The sequence below is a fragment of the Aspergillus niger genome (assembly GCF_000002855.4).
Source record: "Aspergillus niger supercontig An04".
NCBI lineage: Eukaryota > Fungi > Ascomycota > Eurotiomycetes > Eurotiales > Aspergillaceae > Aspergillus > Aspergillus niger.
The window spans coordinates 2,330,315-2,348,179 of record NT_166539.1 but is presented as its reverse complement, the minus strand read 5'-3'; the positions used below and the strand labels follow the sequence as shown (position 1 = coordinate 2,348,179).

Genomic DNA, 17,865 nt, shown 5'->3' with positions numbered 1-17,865 from the left:
CATGATGATCGCACAGAGCTATCTGCATCTCAAGTGGATACTTTCCTCTCATAGGCCGAACCCCGCCCGAAACGCCCTAACGCCGTGCTCCTAATGCGAGAACGTGGGGTGTAATCTCAAGCTGTGAAAGCGATATGCTCGTGTGCCGGCGGTTAAATAAAAGGTGATGCTCGTGGCCAGGGATACGGAACGCACAGCTGTCAAACATGGATAACAAGTACCGCCTTCCCGACCCTGGTGTGGCCGAAGCCAGCGACCATGCTTCCGAGTCCCCGGAAGCCCCGAATATCACGGCAGGATCGCAGTATTTGCATCGCAAGCTGGGCGGGAAAGAAGTTCAGCTCTTCGCGGTCGGGGGAGCCATTGGAACATGTACGTCTCGGCATGCCAGTGAATCAGCTGCCAGCAATTATCTCATCATATTGATTGACTGTCTGTAGCGCTATTTGTTCAGATGGGTGCCATGTTACCTAAGGCTGGCCCTGCAGGTCTCTTAATCGGCTTTCTCGCGTACACGCCTATCGTACTCGCTGTCAATCAATGCTTTGGTGAGCTGGTCTAGTCAAAACTTTGTCCCATGGAGCTGGGTTGACTCTTGCAGCGGAGATGGTCTGCTACTTGCCTATCCCCTCGCCGTTCATCCGCCTCGCCGGTCACTGGGTGGATGATGCCCTAAGCTTTGCCATGGGCTGGAATTTCTTCTTCACCATGGGTTGGTCGAATCACCTTTCTGCAGGTGATGAAGTGCTAACGTTGACAGCATTCGGAATACCATACGAGATAGTCGCCATCAACATCCTCCTTACCTACTGGACCGATCGTGTGCCTGTAGCTGCTGTGGTGGTGATTATGTTGGTGCTTTATACGTACGCGTTTCCTCCACAGCCATTGCACATGTATCTAACCTCATGCAATATCAGACTGTTGAACATATTTACCGTTCGCTTCTTCGGAGTATCTGAGTTCTATCTGTCTTCCTTCAAGATATTCCTCATGGTCGGACTTCTGCTGTATACCTTCATCACCATGGTCGGAGGCAATCCACGCCACGATGTATACGGCTTCCGATACTGGCGAGACCCGGTGGGTGCATTCTCTTATCAACAGGTATATATAGGGTTGGTTAATGGCAAACATGAAAACTCCAGGGGGCATTTGTGTCCTACATTGTATCCGGTGGCGTTGGACGCTTCTGCGGCGTTCTAGCATGCATGATACAAGGTTCTTTCACGTAAGACCAACCCACACACGTAATTTGCGTTTGTATCAAACTCACCACTGCAACAGAATGGTCGGCCCCGAATACATATCCATGGCAGCCGCAGAAGCAGCTCGACCACGACGAGTGATGAAAAAGGCCTACGCGTCGTACCCATGGCGACTGGTAACATTCTTCATCCTGGGTGCTCTATCAATGGGCATACTCATCCCCTACAATGATCCCACCCTTGCTGCCACCTTAGAAGGGACGAAACAAGGAAGTGGAACGGGAGCTGCGTGAGTCGCATCAATCAAATCATAATCGACACTATCCCCTCTAATACCTGAGAACCCCTCCAGCTCCCCCTACGTAATCTCCATGAACCACTTCAACATCCGCGTCCTCCCAGACATCGTCAACGCCCTAATCATGACCTCCGTCTTCTCCGCCGGCAACAACCTCGTATTCTCTGCAGCCCGGACCCTCCACGGTATGGCGCTCGAAGGCCGCGCCCCGACCCTCTTCGCGCGCTGCAACCGTAACGGCCTCCCCTACTACGCCGTCGCCGCATCGCTAGCGTTCTGCCTCCTCGGCTTCCTCCAAGTAAGCAACAACTCCTCCACGGTGCTGAACTGGCTCGTGGGAATAATCGTCGCATCATACCTCCTCAACTACGTCGGCACGTGCATCACATACCTGCACTTCTATGCTGCACTGCGCCGACAGGGTATATCCCGCGATACACTTCCCTATAAGGGCTATCTGCAACCGTATGCGGGCTGGTTTGCGCTAGTGGGGACGATAGTCATGACGCTGATTATTGGGTTCGAGATATTCATCGATGGGCAATGGGATGTGCAGACGTTCTTTTTGGATTATACCATGGTTGGGTTTTTTGTGGTCGCATATGGCTTTTGGAAGGTGGTTAAGCGGACGAGGTATGTGTGGCCGGGGACAGCGGATTTGGGGCTTGGGGGCTTGAAGAAGGAGATTGATGAGTATGAGGCTGGGTTGGTGGTTCCGGTGAGGAAGGGGGTGAGGGGATTTTGGAATGGTTTGTTTGAGTAGATTGGTTTGGTTTGGGAGGTAGACGGGATAGAGATGCTTCGTTGCGTGCTAAAGGCAGGATTCAATGCAGAGTGATCATATTGGTTGCGATTAATTATATACGATAGGCTCTCCCCAGTAGCTAGTCGGTGTATGGCAGATCGAAGGATGGCCCCGTGTTCTGCCGACTGGTGTGCACTCTCTCCAGCCGTGACATTTCCTGCCTCATGCGCTCTCCGAATCCCTCTGGCTGCATCTCTGACGGTTCCCCTTCCTCTGCCTCTGCCTCCCCGGCTGGTCCCTCCCCTCCATTAGTACCAGGGGTTTCCTTCTCTGCCTCTCCCTCTGCCTCAACAGCCAAGCGCTCCTGTGATTCCTTCTTCGCCTCCTCCGCCAGAACCGCATAGTGCGCCCGACGATACACCCCGAGGCTACTGAGCACCATCCCAACCACCTCATACGCAAACAGTACCGGCAACGCATAATCAAGTTGCGGATTACACCCACCGGACCAAATATCCACCATGACTTGGAATATAGCATGCGCGGGCAGCGCATATCCCCACTTATAAAAGCCAGGAGATAGCTCAAATGGCAACAGGATTGATGAAACGTTCAGCACGACCCATGATATAAGCGCCATGGGGACAAATGGCGGCGCTAACCAGATAGTAAACACATCCAGAACCAGAAAGTTCAAATGCGCGAACAACCACAGCGCCATCCAGGTGATCATGAACTGGCCGCCGTTGACATGCCAACCGTATCGGAAGGCCCAGATCGCACCCGTCGTGCAGAGCGATCCGATGAAGGTGTATATTCCTGAGATGAGCTGGCGGATGATGGCTATGCGGTGCGCGTCGACGGAGGTGTACAGGTGGAATTGCTGGTAGAGGCCATTGAGGTAGCCCAGATAAAAGAATTCTTGTATGAGGATGAGGATGACGACGAGGGTGTTGTAAATGAGGCGGGAGCCTTGGGTGGTGGGTTGGATGTTAATGGTGGAGAGCGTCCAGGGGTCAGCGAGAGTGGTGATGGCTGTCTGGTCGGAAGTGTTCACCGTCTGGAGAATGGATGGGCCATTGGTGGTCGTGTAGACGATGCGAGCAGCTTCGGATAGAGAGAGGATGTTGGACTGGATAGCAGAATCCACGACGGTGGAGTAGCGCGCTTCATTCCAGACTAGGGTCATGACATCGCTTGTATTGTAGGTTGCTGTCCTGATGCCGGTGAGAGCAGCTGACAGACGCGAAGAAGCATTTGCGGCGATGTAAAAGCCACCCCAGTAGTGAATATTGCAGACGGTGGAGACGATCGACGCGGGATTGGGATAGACCTCGGCTGACTGCTCGCGGAGGGTCGGGAAGCCGGCCCCTTGCAGTTGTTGGTAGGCAGTGCGCACAGCCCTACCGATGGCCCCGCCATCATAGTCGACGAAGAGGACATTGAGGTTGTGGATATGGGTGGTTTGTTGAAAGATAGACCCGAATAGATAGCAGAACAGGCCGAGAAAGAGGAGTTGTAAGATGAGCAAATTGATGGTGGCGGCTTTCAGTACGGCTAGACGCAGCGGGCGCACCTCCGGGTCGTGGATGCTGCGGTGGGGGCGTTTCCTGGCAGCAGCATAGAAGGCCATAGGTGTATCCTAGGATCGACGTTTCTTCTTTTCATGAGATATAATATCGGAGGGCTTTCAGATGAGGCAATCTCCTGATGGTGGTGATTCGGGGTTGGGCCGGAACGGCGGGGAAAGTCAGTCGGAGGGAGGTTCCATGGTTGAACGATGGATACGAGATCCGTTCATTGAACCTTGTTTGTTTCCTCTTTCCTCTTCGGAAATTCTAGTCACCGAATTAGAGGGATCTTAATAGAGCTGTTGTCAGATGAGCTACGGGATCTTGATAACTACCGAAAGTCGTCCTTGTGTGCGCTCTATAGCAGCACAAATGTGGTGATGTGCTGTTTTCAGCAGTGGGTTCTTCTGAATACGACTTCCGAAGCTCTTTATCATATTGAGCGGATGTAACCCAGTGCTCCTATCGAGAAACAATGAACTGTGGGTGGCACAGAATATGCAGATGGGATCAAACCTCCCGACGACTACCACTGAATAAATTGTCGCTCAGTCAGTGGTTAACATCACAGTTGGAAGGTAGAACCACGCGATTTTCCAACATGCTTGCCATTTGGCCGTAACAATATCCACAAAACTTGGGCATTTGGAGTTGTTCTATAATTTCTCAGGCACAGACTTGTGAAACCTACAAAGGGGGAACAGGGCGCCTCATTATGAAGGGGCAGGTCCCGAACTAGCTCTTTGTTTGGTTTCATCATCTGAATCGAGTGACTGGAAGCTGCCATTCCTGGTCGCACTGCTATAGTAGTTTGTCTACTACTAATACTATATAAAAAAATACAGCTCCCACTAATGTGCCAGCACCAAGAATGACTGGAAAGACCAAGAGTTGTCATCAAAGATCGCCCGCTCATAGCCATGACAGAAGATATCCATGTGTCGCGAAGGTATTGCGCTCTATGCGTGGATCACCCGACTGCTGGAGAACGCATAATCGGTAGGCCCTTAGCCCCTCGAAGCTTCGCGCAGTATCATCTAACCCAACTGCAGACCTCGAGAAGGATGGATTTCCTCCACAAACTGTACCCGATTGTGAAAAAAACTGCGTATTCTGCAAGGCGGAGCCAAACCCATTGCTATGCATTCATACAAGGTGTCTTCGGCTTCTAATGGCCAGCTACGAGCCATCTGACAAGCCGTCCTTGAAGGATATCAGAAAATTCGCACTTGCCACGGAAGAACTCTATCCAAGGTCCTATCCAGAACGTGGAAATCCTGGAACCGTTTTAGAGGGTCTGGCGTCCAGGTATACTGCCTGGATCATTCCAGAGTCCTTCAAGGAAGACTTCTTTGGTAAATTACCCCCTGAGATACGACGCAGGATCTCGGAGTTTGTTGGTTCATGCTGGTACTTGACTATCCTAGGAGAGACGCGACGGCTCATTGACTATGGTAGACAGAACAAAGAGCCTCAAGAAGATGAACTCGACCTCACCAAAGACATATGGATGTCGCGAATTATCTGTAGGGATCATTCTTACGTGGCACAGCTCAGCAACACACCACTAAAGGCAGCTGAAGGGGCTGATGTGTTTCAAGTTCAGCTGCCTCGGAATATTCACAGAGTTATTATTTCACAGGACCACATCGGTGTGCGTGGGATTCAGTTTCTCAACCGTGATGCTACTCCGACAGAAGATCAGTCACCCTGGTATGAAATATTCAACGTGCAGAATCCTCATCCAAAACTAGGGGTATACCGTCATGTAAGCTTATTCACTCCAGTATCTGGGCAGCGTCTGACCGATTTAGTGCCTGCTGATGCAGAGAATTGCATTGGTTAATTGGCAATATTCAGGGTCGGAATCCCTGACATGGACCTCGCCTTTTGCGCCCGCTCTCCACGAATTGGTCCAAACTCCCTTTAACCGGGTGCGTTCGGTTAGACTGCATTACACGAAACTTGGTCCCCAAGTCCAAGGCCTTCTTGTCTGCTGTACCATCCATGGAATTGTCGGGTTTCACGATTTCTCCGGCACAAACAAAATGTTCAATAAATTCATTGAAGAGATGCATCAACGCGTAGGGCGGGACGATAGCCTCCCCCATGTATATTGGATTTATTTTCCACTCAATGATCAGGAACAGATCCAGGGAGCCTGGCTCCGGGGCTGGACTACTGCCCCGGGGTACAGATACATCGACGCACTGACGGTAGGGGCTTCCATCTATAATTTGCTTCAGTGACTGACCAGCCAGCTGCAAACCTCTCTAGGAAGACACGTAACCTTTGGGGCCCAGGCTCCGGATCACTATCTCGCGAATCGGCGGTATCATCCTATGCTCTGGGATGTTGATGGACCTGTTTCCGGAATCTATCATGACGGCATGGATCCGGGGTCCAGCTATGTCACGGTGTGCGGAGTTACCTGCCATAGCCCTCGCAATGGCCAGACCCCAATCTTGGTCCCAATACGTGATTTATCGGAGTTTCCAGGCGGCAATCGCAACAAATTGTTCGAACACTGGTTTATGACCAAGGCCACACTGAGAGGTCTTGTTAAGGTCCAAGTATGCAGGGATCGGATGAGATCACATCATCCCTGTCTGGGCATGTTAATGTTCTATGACGACGGTCATGTCGAGTCCAGTGGACAGATCCGCTGGGATTACGGACTGGGTGAAGATATATGCAGTCCTATCATTGTTGTGAAAGGAGTTAATGATGGGCGGGAGTATATCAAAGACATCCGAAGTGCAAAGGACAAAGTAGAGTCTACGGTTCATCCGGGTGACCAGCAGGTTCTGCCTGCTGAGGGAATACTCGCATGGTGGTTTTGTGAGGTGGAAGATAGGCTTGCCATTTACGATGACTAATGGATAGCAGATTTCATTGCTTCTCAACATATCTTGGAATATAATTCATAATTTAGGATAAATTCTGTCTAACATAGGGGATGAGTTCAAGCCTTCGACGGTCCACATGTGAAATGCCACATGAGTGGTGCTGGCTTTACAAATAAAAAAGAAGCCCACGACCATGTCAGCCAGTCACTATACATCACGCATCTACTATGTTACTTGTTGCACTATGCGGCATTGATGAAACGAGTGTGAGAAATAACATCGAGACATTGCCATTGACTAGAAAATAAACATTAAGAGAGTATCCTGCGACCTGAACCTTAAGCCTTAGGTAGTATTCATCGGATCATTCCACTGGAATTGACATCCAATTCGCAGTCTCATGGTCAGACACTTTTGGCTGTGTCAAAGTGCCTTATAAAAAAGAAAAGAAAAAGAACCTATACAGAGCATACGCGACAAAAGGCTGTTAGCGCATAGATGAAATCAAAAAACCAAAACGCATAATAAGCACAGGTAATTATTTAGCAACCCCGGCGGTGGATACATGACACGCCTGCTGCTAACATCTAATCACACTTCAACACTATCATGGGTTCCACATTCATTCTTCATCAAATGTATAACTTCATTAATCCGGGAAGCCTCCAGGGAGTGAATATCAACGTAATGACGCGGATCAGATGAGTCCGGTGAGCCAAATAGCGGCACTAGGGATCCATCATCCCTCGAGCAAGACCATGCTCTACACTTAGTACCAAATGCCGTGAACGCATACACCCTTGCCAAACCGGGGTGATCTAGAAGATAGGCCTTACAGACTGTGAATGCATGTCTCACAAGTCCGTCAAGATCCTGAAGACTTGATTCCAACGCCACTGGCTCATAAATGCAGAATTCCATCATTTCGACATCGAAATCGAGATCGACAGCGACAGTGGCATGGCGTACACCATAATGCTCTATGGTGATATCCAGGCGTTGACGGGGAGAATCCTCTGGTGTGGGTTTATAGAAGACACCCCTGTCTTTGCTGGAAAAAAGATGTTTCATAAACAAATGGCTTCACAGCCTGAAGACAGCCCTTTCATCGGCAGGTGTCCGAGCGTCCTCCCAAAGTCTCATGCGATTAACATCCCCGGCAATGAGCGACATTGTCTGGGGTGGTTAGTTGAATATACACTGACTGGGGATGGGTACACCAACTTGGGGATGAGAGTGTATATTTTCGGGGCACCAAAATTCAGCGTATCTGTGAGGTGCGTGTAGTAGGAAGGGAAATTTCCAGAGATGATAATCAGTTCGTGCCATCTGGGGGCTGCCGACGTATCTCGATGAACTTATACAGTTGGCGAGGTAATTCGGAGGCAGCTACCGCGACAACTGTGCCCTGATGCCTAGTACTGACCAGACGAGGCTGTAGTTTAAAATGGCAAAATCCTGTGATGGCGGGTGGAGTTGAGATATTATTAGCTCATCGGATATTGCGTGGAGATGGGCGCCAATTAGGCGCTATTCTGGAATTCACCATCCGCCTTGGTGTTTTGAAGGCTTGATCTTGAAAATTATGAGATCTGGGAGGTGTGTGCACTGTCAGTGACGTTGCGCACATGATTAATGCCAAATACCTGCCTTTACAAATCCAATCTTAGCATACAATCAGTCCGCCGCAGACCCATGCACTTAGAAGTATGCATCTCGACCTTTCCCGCAAGCGCTTTCACCGACGGCAGCACCCTGTCTTTCCTTATGGCTAAGCATGGAATAGATGGAGCCTCAGTGCACATCTGTTAAACACTGAATCTATATATACATCCATCTCTATCCCTCAAAAGACTACACACTACTTCTCACCTGTCCTCGCCAGACCATCACCCTTTACAAAGACACACTCACGATTCATTCATCATGTACCCCTCACAGGTTTGCAAGGCCTGCGGCTGGGAGGAATATGATCATGACTACAAAAGTCATGTCAAACTGTTCTTTCAGGCAGGCGACCGAGGCGTCTGGTCATTGGGATCCGAACTGATCCTCAAAGATCGAGGGCACAATCTTCCAACCGACGAGGCGTCCAATATCCGACTCGTGCAGGAACAAACTTCCATCCCGGTCCCGAAGATCGTCAAGACTTGGAAAGAAGATGATCATACCCTGACATTGATGGAGAGCCCTCCTGGACAGCCACTTAGCACTGTTTGGCGAAGGCTCTCCTCCGAGCAGAGAGAAAGCATCGCAAAACAGACAGCCAATTATGTGCTTGAACTTCGCAAACTTCATTCCGATCGCATGGAATCCCTCGATGGCGGACCGGTATCTACCAACTTTCGTTTCGGAAATTATCAGGACGTCCGTCCTTGTGGCCCATTCGCATCTGATGACGAACTCTGGGCCGAGTTAGAGTCTAGATTGCACGAAGCTGTTCCCGAGCGCGTGCGAAAACTACTACGAAGTCGCATGCCACCATCTACGCCGTATACCTTTACCCATGGGGATCTTAGCTACACCAACATCATGGTCAAGGATGGCTGTGTTACCGGGATCATTAATTGGGAGACGGCCGCATACATGCCTGTATGGTGGGAGTCTGCTTCCTCCTGTGTTACGAACTTCTATGGTGATGACGAAGAGTGGAGGATGCTGTTGCCCGATTACATGCCTGATCATACTGATGCCCTCCAATTCTGGAGAGAATTTCGTTATCTCTGTCTCGATCCGGGCCGGGTAGGGATGCAGTTTATCGAACAATTCGAGCGTAAGGTTCACAAGGATGAGGATTAGATATTAATCCCAGATGATGGACTACGTACCTTCGGAGGAATGATGCAGTGGCTTAATTTTCTAGTACTAAGACGTCTTACAACAGAAACTCATTTTGGGTAAACAATCATGTCGCAAGACACCTACCGCTGGCCACAATGTAAAAGGCGGGTTTACCAGCTTAATTTGGTCGGTCCCATAGAACGTATATCAGGCGCTAATCCTATTATAGCATAGTATTGATACAGGGATGCTGCCTTCCTTTATCTCTCACATCCATTGTTTAGCTCGCTCATTGTGAGATGATAGCTAATTCAATCTGCATACCACGGCAACCACGGTGAATACCATGTTCTCCCTTTCGAGAGGGCTCAACAGGATATACCACTTGCAGTCAACAGCCCAGCTGTCCATCCTTTGTCGCGGTATTCACCCACCAATTAATGGAACAGACATAGTAACTAGGAGATTGCTAATGTTGGGTTAGGAAAGTCAATCAGCCCGGATGAGCTTTTTGCATATACCAACGGCCATTTCCTGGTCGATGAACAGCATCAGCTGGCCCGGCGTTACGTGAAATTCGATCTCGATGCTCTCTGCAACGTAGCTACGGCTGTCGGCGTCGATCCGTCTCCCGTATTAAGCGTGGAGAAAATGGAGGGTGGCTTTAGCAAGGCTCTACTGATGAACAAGGAAAATGGAACCGAGGTCGTTGCCAAGCTCCCTTGTCGCATTGCAGGACCTGCAGAACTTACAACGGCATCCGAGGTGGGTGTCTTAAAATACTGTATGAAATTTTTCTTCATCCTTCATCCTTGGTGTACCTCATTGAGGCTATACATGTTTTGCTGACGCTATCTTCATAGTACACAGAAACACCAATATTCCAGTTCCTCGTGTGCTCCAATGGTCCTCTAATAAAGCGAGTTCTGTAGGTGCCGAGTATATAATAATGGAGAAAGCTGCCGGCGTTCCCTTGTTTCGTAGATGGGGGGTTATGACAGAACCACAGAAGTTGCAGCTTGTTCAGAACTTGACAAAGCTCGAGGCACAGTTATCAGCTATCCGGTTTCCTGCCTACGGTGGTTTATATTTGCGCGACTATCTACAGAACTCAGATTATCGATGTTTACTGCTCGATGACAATGTTGATCCATCGCAGTCATTTAGTGTCGGCCCTTCTCCTGACCGGTCATTTGACACCCAGTGTGCCGAGCAACCTACACCGTCAAACAAACCTACTGATCGAGGGCCTTGTATGTCTACTGTACCCGGAAAGTGACTTAGCCTTATCATGTCACAGGGACCACATTATCGGGACTTGGTATAGCTATTGCAGAGCGTGAGCTATCCCGCATCTCCGGTATACCACCAAACAAATCAGCCATGTTCTATCGAGGCACCTTGGAAGAACAATCTCAACTCCTTAATTTCACAATACGCCTTATGCCCATGTTAGACTCTCACCCACTACTAGGCCAATCCGCACAGCCTACTCTCTGGCACACCGATCTCCACATGGGTAATATATACGTGGCACCCGAAGACAGTACTAGAATAGTTTCAATCATTGATTTCCAGTCTCTAGCGGTAATGCCCGCCTTTCTCCAGTCGCGCTGGCCCGAGTTCTTGAAGCCCCCAGACAACTACACGCAAGGCTTCGCGCATCCCGAGCTTCCTGATGGGTACGACAATATGGACGATGAGAGCAAGTTGCTAGCCCGACGCGAGTGGTCGCAGGCCAAGCTGGCAAAAGCGTACGAAGTCTCCACCTACCTCGAGAACCGACCAGCACATATTGCGAGAAATATACCACGAGTAATTCAAGAACTATTCATCCGCAGTGGAGAGGTATCCGAGATGGGTGTTATTCCCCTCCGAGCATGTCTGATCGAAATCTTTCAGAACTGGGCCGATCTAGGCTTTACCGGATCGTGTCCATTTTCCTTCACTGAGGAGGATATCGAGACGCACGAGCGACAGTTTGTGGAGTACCAGGCTTGGCATGAGGTTCAGCATCTTGCTCAGGAGTGTCTCGACACAGACACAGAAGGATGGATATCACCCGAGCTGGATATTGAGGAAAAGCGACGCCAGAACCGGGAGTTACTAGCAATGTTTATCGAGCGCATGGCGGATGAGAAATCACCGGAGGCGAGGAGGATGTGGCCGTTTCTAGATGATGGATAAATACCATGTTTTTCTACGTATGTATTATAAATCCATAATCTGAATATCTCGATATTATGTGAAAAATAAGACTACACAACTCTTTATAACAAACGCGTCTCGCGTCTCATCCAAATCAAGAACAATTCCACAACCTTCCCAATATAGTTTAGCCCCCTCCTTACTCATCCACATGACATAATCCACCCCCAATCCCACACTAACCCAATCCAGCAACTCTATTATGCAATCCTATGAACCAGTGACCCTCAACTTGATTCCCCGACCCCATCCCCCAGACTGAGTTGCTTGGTCCCCACAGTCCAACGTCACTGTCCACCACGATGGGTCTGACATGGCACAGCACATGGCATGGCATTGCAGGTCTTTCGACAAGCAGGCCTACAGTTGCCACACTCGTGACGTTAGGCACTCCCTTGTTCCGATCGCAGCCGGCACTGTGCCGTTTATCCCCGACCGAGGCTACTTCGCCATGATGGCGCTAGGCGATAGTTGCGCTGTTTACGTACACTGTTGTTTCTAGGGATGGAAATGACGGATGAGGATGGCATTTGGATTGATTTAGGGGGATTTACATTGATTGTGAGAGAAGTGTGAGGTACTAGTAAGTGGTGTGGGTGTTAAAGGTGGGTTGTGGTGGAATATATATTGTGGGGCGAGGAACGGATTAAAATGTCGACGTCAAGGCCAGGTGCCTTAACTATAGGTCTACAACTATGAAACTGTGCATGGAGTATAGAGGTATAGAGGAAGATAATGTGGTAGTATTAAGCATCTAATTGCTATCATAACGTCATACGGATGCACCTATATACAGACAAGACAAGACACTTTTGCAGTGGAACCAGACTAATGGGGACTATCCTCATCCGAGTCAAAGTGCTCGCGCGCCCAAGGACTGCGCAGCCGAATGGCACGACCCTTGTAGAAGAAGATGAAGGGAATCGGTACGAGCAGAATGGCAATGAAGCCCAGCAGACTGGATGCCCACTCATAGTCGAGCTTCTCGTACATCTGCGTGGCGAACAGGGGGAATCCAGCACCGACGAGGTTCCGGACGAGGATGACACCGGCCAACGCGGAGGCAGAGTAGGTCTGGTAACTGTCGACGACGTAGTTGAGGATACTGAGGATGACGATGTAGAGACCCGCACCGAAGAACGAAGACGCAATGATGGGGACAATCCAGTGCACGGACCGGTAGCTGGTCCAGCCGAACCAGAACAGACTAATCGGGATGAGCAGGGAGCCGACACGGGCCATCCACATACGTGCCTCGGGCACACTGCGGCCGCTGTTCTCGGCTACGCGACGCAGGTAGTACCGCTCCTGCAGCGGGGACAGGGCGCAGGCGATGATGGGTCCAATGGCCATACCCAGGAAGCAGAGACCCTGCTGGCCGACGTTGAAGCCGTGGCCGTTGGGTTCGCCAAAAACGAGGGGGAAGGCTTCGTTGAAGAGGTAGACCAGGCCGTAAAGGAAGCCATTGTAGATGGCGGAGAAGGTGGTGATGGGCTCGGTGAACAGGAAGCGGAAGGGACGAGTGAGGGTGATAGCGAACAACTGGTGCAGGCCCTTGCGGTCTTCTGCGTGGAGGTCGGTGGTGGTCCCAGCGGAGCGCAGCCCCTCGCGTTGCATCTGCTTGCGCACGCGGGATGCCTTACGCTGCAGGATGATACTGTGACGGGTTTCCGGGATAGTGAGGACCAGCGCAATCCAGGTGCCACCGGTGATGGCCATCATGATCCAGAAGATCCAGTGCCAGTTCAGGTTCAGGCCAATGTAGCCGCTGACCACCAGGGCCATGGGCGGGCCAAACGTGCTACTAAGACCGTAGAAGGCCATGGGGCCACCACTATGGTTACGCTCCCACAGATCACTGATGGTACCACCCGTGTTGGTCAACGGGGCACCACCTGCGAAACCGGCAATGAAACGGCAGACAATAATGGTGCCAATGTTGGGTGCCAGTGCCAGAGGCATCTGGAAAAGGGACATGATGAACCACGAGACAATATAAACGGGCTGGCGACCGAAGTACTCGGATAGAGGAGCCAGCAAGACAGGTCCAATGGCATATCCCAGCACATACATGGACAAGCATAGCGTGGTGACTTCGGTAGACACGTGGAAATGCTCCGCGATGCCGGTGGCTCCGGAGGAGAAGGAACCACAAGACCAAGTTCTGGATTATAAGGATTAGTAGGGCCAACAAACAGGCGATTGGCAGTAGACCTACGTGATGACGTTCAGAAAACTGGCAAACAGGGTGATGTACCACTTGCGCCAGCGACCCCAGCAGCGGGGGTTGTCCCGATCTTGCGGGCCAAAAGTGATGCGCAAGGGGAGGGCTTCATCGGGCTGGTTCCTGGCGCGAGCCAAAGCTTCCTCCTCAGTGACGACCAGAGGAAGAGTTTCACGGTGTAAATCAGAAATCTCCTGCTTCTGGTCGGCGGTGGCGAACAGGTCGCCGACGTGGGATTCCTCGGTCATGGTCGCAACGCCAGGCTCAGGGGGAGTTCAGGTCAACGGGAACAGAACAAGAAACATAGATCAAATCATCAGGGGACGAAAGACTTTTAATAAGGAAAAGAAATATGTGCGGCGCGAGGGGCAAAAGCATCAGCAGCCCGCCGCGTGACGTTCCCCGATTGCAGTCTTGCCATGACCAAACTCCACTGGCCGGTGAGGGTGCAGAGGGTCTACCAATGAGATGGATGGCGCATAAGCTTCGACTCCAGCTTTTCTCCAGTTCCAGCCGTGTTCTCCATCTCTTCGGGGGAAGACCGAGTTGGGTGCAGGGTAATCCGGTGTCGGGAGGCAAGCTTTAAGCGTCGAATCCAAGCCTCGGTCAAGCTTTAGGGCGCCGTCGCATCCGCGCGAGGATTCCAGAAAAGAGGGCCGATTTCAGGCGGCCCCTTCGCCGCCTTACCGAAAAGGCGGTTAGTGTCGCTGCACTCCAGGGGATCGTCTCCTCCTTCCTCCATCCTTCTTTTCCTCTCCCCGTGGAGTTGCCCTAGTTTTTCTGACTCACCGAATCCGCACGGGCGTCGGCCGATACAACATTCCCCAGGCAGGATTGCCGAATCCCCCCGCCGGCTGTTCCATTTGCCGTTGATGCTGTCCAGCACCTGTTTCCTTTTGTTGGGCCGAGATGCCTCCGGTGAGCTGATTCTGGCCTAACAAGCAACCAAAGTTCAGCCACACCACGCTGGGATTTGCTAGCGAGATAGATAAGCTGCTGCCATCGCACCCATGAATTATTATTCTCCCGTGGTAAGCACCTTATCTCCCCATCCATATACTGCGAGACCAGGACGTAGAATTTAGATGCCTTAAAATGAGAAAACAACCTCTTTACCATCAGTGTTAATATCAATAATAAAAAATCATCGTAGTTCCCAGCCGCCTCCACCGGCTTTTAGGCTAAATACCATCAGCCCCAAACCCCAACCCCAACTTGTGACACCGAACAGATACTAATCTCCCCGGGCAGTTTCTTGGAGGCTTATACCCCACTTGCCTATGGTAAGCACTACGGCTCATTCGAATCGGTTCAGTCCCCACGGAGAACCAAAAGGTCAGCTCCCCGGTAAGTCGGTCGGAATGTCGCTCCCACCACGGTCGGCTTGCTTACGGGCTTCGCTCGTAGGCCGACTATGTCGGCATCCTTTCCCCCTGTGAACTGCCCCTCACGTAACACTATCTTATCACGTACGGAGTACGGCGTACACAGGAGACCATAGACAGCAGACAGCGCAAATGTAGCTAGATGTCTGGCCATGTGTGGACCTTCTGCCGCACCTGGTTTGACCTGATCTCCTCGTGGATAACCTGCTGGGGTGATAACCAATCAATTGACCTTGTCTGCTTCATCGGTCATCCAGTCTTAAGCTGATTTGTCATGCGGTCGCTGGCGCTGCTCGTCTTTTTTTTCGGTCACAGCTGGTCTGCCCACATTAGCATCCACTTGGCTGCTAGTCGACCGGACCTCGTGCATGCCGCTCATCACTCGCACGGAATCAATTCTCCGCTGTCCTCGGAGTACTCCATGGACTTGCTGGCGTTGTGGGCTGCCCAGACCATGCAGCGCGACAAGATTCTCCTCTCTCTCCAGCCGTTTTTAACACATGGATCGTTGGCCCCTCATGGCATCTGATGGCGTTCAGACGCCGATTCAACTGGTCTTGTACTGGTTGGCCCGGACATGGTTGTCTCGCAGAGAAGTCCGACCTGAGCTTCCGTCGGGTTGCCTCCTCTGTGGAGAGGCCGTCGGCCCAGGGACTCCACCGAGCGTGTTGTCATTTATGTGAAAGTCTGGGTGTACCAGGAGTTGAACACGCCAAGTATCCTTTACAAATATGCTACTAGTGTTTGCATTCTCTGCGCTCGGCATGGAAGACTTCTCCTTCAAATGGTTTCGATATAGGCCAAAGCGAACGCACGGTTCCTGCCAGTGTTAATGGCATCCATGCATTGTGTCAGGGTCATGTGCTGTCAGTGCTTGTGTGCGGTTCCCGCACATTAGTGAACCTTGAAATATGGCGATCAGTCGGTCGGAGAAATTCACCTTTAGAGACAGTGTCCTTGTTAAGCACTCTGTTTAACCAGGGTGAATGCTCTGTTGGTCTAATGTGTATTAGCACCTGCCAGAAGCCCGGCCTAGTATGACAGGAAGGCGGAAGCGTGAATAATTTTCCAGCCCGGGTTTTGTCTGTCCTGAAGGGTGTACGAACGTTGAACCTACAATCCCCGAGGTGGAACTGTTGCACCCGGAGAGGTGTCAATCTTTTGTTGAGACCTCATGTCCGGGTTTGACAACAATGAGATCCTTCATGCGACGGAGTTAGTCCACGGATGAACTTAACCCCTGTTATACAGCATTCCTGGCGAGGTCATACAGAGCAGACCGCTTGTTCCCAGGTTGAGGTTCCAACATCAGGATGAATGTGGTATATAGATTGCACCACGCCTGCTTCGTCTTAGCAAGAAAAAGAAATGCCAGATAGCAGAGAGAACACTAACCACCAGATCAGCCCTCAAAATGCGCTTCGCACTTACCGGAACCGTCCTTCTGGCCTATATCTCGCTTGCCACCTCCCATGTCATCAGACGGGATATTTCAATTGTCCTTCGTGGTCTGTCCACCCTGAATGCCAATATAGGCACATTCGGCGCATCCATTTATCGCTATGACGGGACGCTTCCCGCGGCGATCGAAATCTTCCACCAGGAGAGTAATTTGGAGAAGGACCTCGAGGGCGTGGCCACCGACACCAACAGCACCGCGGAGTGGACCGCTCAGGAGAGCAATAGCGTGACTGAATCCTTGGTGGGATTGGAGCCGATCATGCGGACGTCAATTGCCGCACTCGTCATGAAGGTTGGAACCAATCCTGAAACCTCACTTTTTCTGGGCGATATCCTGACATTATTAACTGCAGAGAGATCTCTTCATAGGCGCCGGCGTGGGCAGTGCAGTGCGGCTCAATCTGGTGAATTTGAGGAGTCGGACAGTTGCTCTTTCTGTGGCGCTGCAGGGCAAGGCCGTCGGTGCTGATAAGGAGACCATCCGACAAGGGACTGGAGATGTGGACGATGCCTTTGATAGTGCGATTGATTCGTATGAATCCCGGCTGTGAACAAGCTGAATGCCGCCCGTGGCAGGTCGGAGATGCCCCTGAGGCATCGATCAGGCGTCCGGAACTTCTGTTCAGAAATAGCTATCATCAATGGGAAAGATTTTGACGTATCTGATTATTTTCTTATGTTAGGAAAAAAGCGCCTCATAGTCAATGAAGTCCACATCTAGCACGTCTTGCCTTGAGAGGGTAATAGATGTGATCTATCAGTTCCGCGCATCCATGTTAGTACACACTCGGTATTAGACTGGTTAGTACGGCGTCTCAATGGAGTTTTTTGTCTCTTTTTGAATGAACCGAAGGGCGGCGCTTATCAGCTAGACTAGATCCTGTGTTGTTGACTACGGATGTGCCGGGCTCCGTGTGGCCCAATGATGAGCTCAATATGGGTCTACAACACCTACCTAATGCAAACCAATGCAATGGCTACAGCTGAGTTGCCAATGGTTGAAGGAGTTGAAATTGATCGCGACACCATCTCCGTCCTTGGCGATGCAGGGGTCAAGAGGGGAATCGGTCGAGCCGAGGTGCCTCTCCCCGACGCGAGCGGGGTTGGAACATAGTACAAAGTCGCGCAGCTGAGA

The 17,865-nt window shown here is 51.0% G+C and overlaps 7 protein-coding genes across 7 annotated transcripts; 4 read left to right on the top strand and 3 right to left on the bottom strand.

Moving 5' to 3' along the window:
- Positions 1 to 206: 206 nt before the first annotated feature.
- On the top strand, positions 207 to 2,269 carry An04g09620 (uncharacterized protein; the record flags this gene model as incomplete). Its single annotated transcript, XM_001402281.1, has 8 exons — positions 207 to 372; positions 441 to 548; positions 602 to 712; positions 761 to 866; positions 921 to 1,083; positions 1,149 to 1,231; positions 1,288 to 1,497; positions 1,561 to 2,269. 8 exons carry the CDS (start codon positions 207 to 209, stop codon positions 2,267 to 2,269), a joined length of 1,656 nt encoding a protein of 551 aa, XP_001402318.1.
- Positions 2,270 to 2,390: 121 nt separating this feature from the next.
- An04g09610 (uncharacterized protein) lies at positions 2,391 to 3,884 on the bottom strand (the record flags this gene model as incomplete). Its single annotated transcript, XM_001402280.1, has 1 exon — positions 2,391 to 3,884. The coding sequence occupies one exon, from the start codon at positions 3,882 to 3,884 to the stop codon at positions 2,391 to 2,393; it is 1,494 nt and encodes a 497-aa protein (XP_001402317.1).
- Positions 3,885 to 4,742: 858 nt separating this feature from the next.
- An04g09600 (hypothetical protein) lies at positions 4,743 to 6,701 on the top strand (the record flags this gene model as incomplete). The annotated part of the gene is made up of 5 exons (XM_059747778.1): positions 4,743 to 4,821; positions 4,875 to 5,590; positions 5,637 to 5,756; positions 5,911 to 6,013; positions 6,100 to 6,701. 5 exons carry the CDS (start codon positions 4,743 to 4,745, stop codon positions 6,699 to 6,701), a joined length of 1,620 nt encoding a protein of 539 aa, XP_059605278.1.
- A 561-nt stretch (positions 6,702 to 7,262) lies between these two features.
- On the bottom strand, positions 7,263 to 8,000 carry An04g09590 (hypothetical protein; the record flags this gene model as incomplete). Its single annotated transcript, XM_059747776.1, has 2 exons — positions 7,263 to 7,687; positions 7,877 to 8,000. The coding sequence occupies 2 exons, from the start codon at positions 7,998 to 8,000 to the stop codon at positions 7,263 to 7,265; spliced, it is 549 nt and encodes a 182-aa protein (XP_059605277.1).
- Positions 8,001 to 8,597: 597 nt separating this feature from the next.
- Positions 8,598 to 11,639, top strand: An04g09580 (uncharacterized protein; the record flags this gene model as incomplete). Its single annotated transcript, XM_059747775.1, has 4 exons — positions 8,598 to 9,444; positions 9,937 to 10,236; positions 10,340 to 10,705; positions 10,753 to 11,639. 4 exons carry the CDS (start codon positions 8,598 to 8,600, stop codon positions 11,637 to 11,639), a joined length of 2,400 nt encoding a protein of 799 aa, XP_059605276.1.
- An 849-nt stretch (positions 11,640 to 12,488) lies between these two features.
- On the bottom strand, positions 12,489 to 14,132 carry An04g09570 (uncharacterized protein; the record flags this gene model as incomplete). The annotated part of the gene is made up of 2 exons (XM_001402276.3): positions 12,489 to 13,824; positions 13,879 to 14,132. 2 exons carry the CDS (start codon positions 14,130 to 14,132, stop codon positions 12,489 to 12,491), a joined length of 1,590 nt encoding a protein of 529 aa, XP_001402313.1.
- Positions 14,133 to 16,683: 2,551 nt separating this feature from the next.
- Positions 16,684 to 17,281, top strand: An04g09560 (uncharacterized protein; the record flags this gene model as incomplete). Its single annotated transcript, XM_001402275.1, has 2 exons — positions 16,684 to 17,022; positions 17,084 to 17,281. 2 exons carry the CDS (start codon positions 16,684 to 16,686, stop codon positions 17,279 to 17,281), a joined length of 537 nt encoding a protein of 178 aa, XP_001402312.1.
- Positions 17,282 to 17,865: the final 584 nt, after the last annotated feature.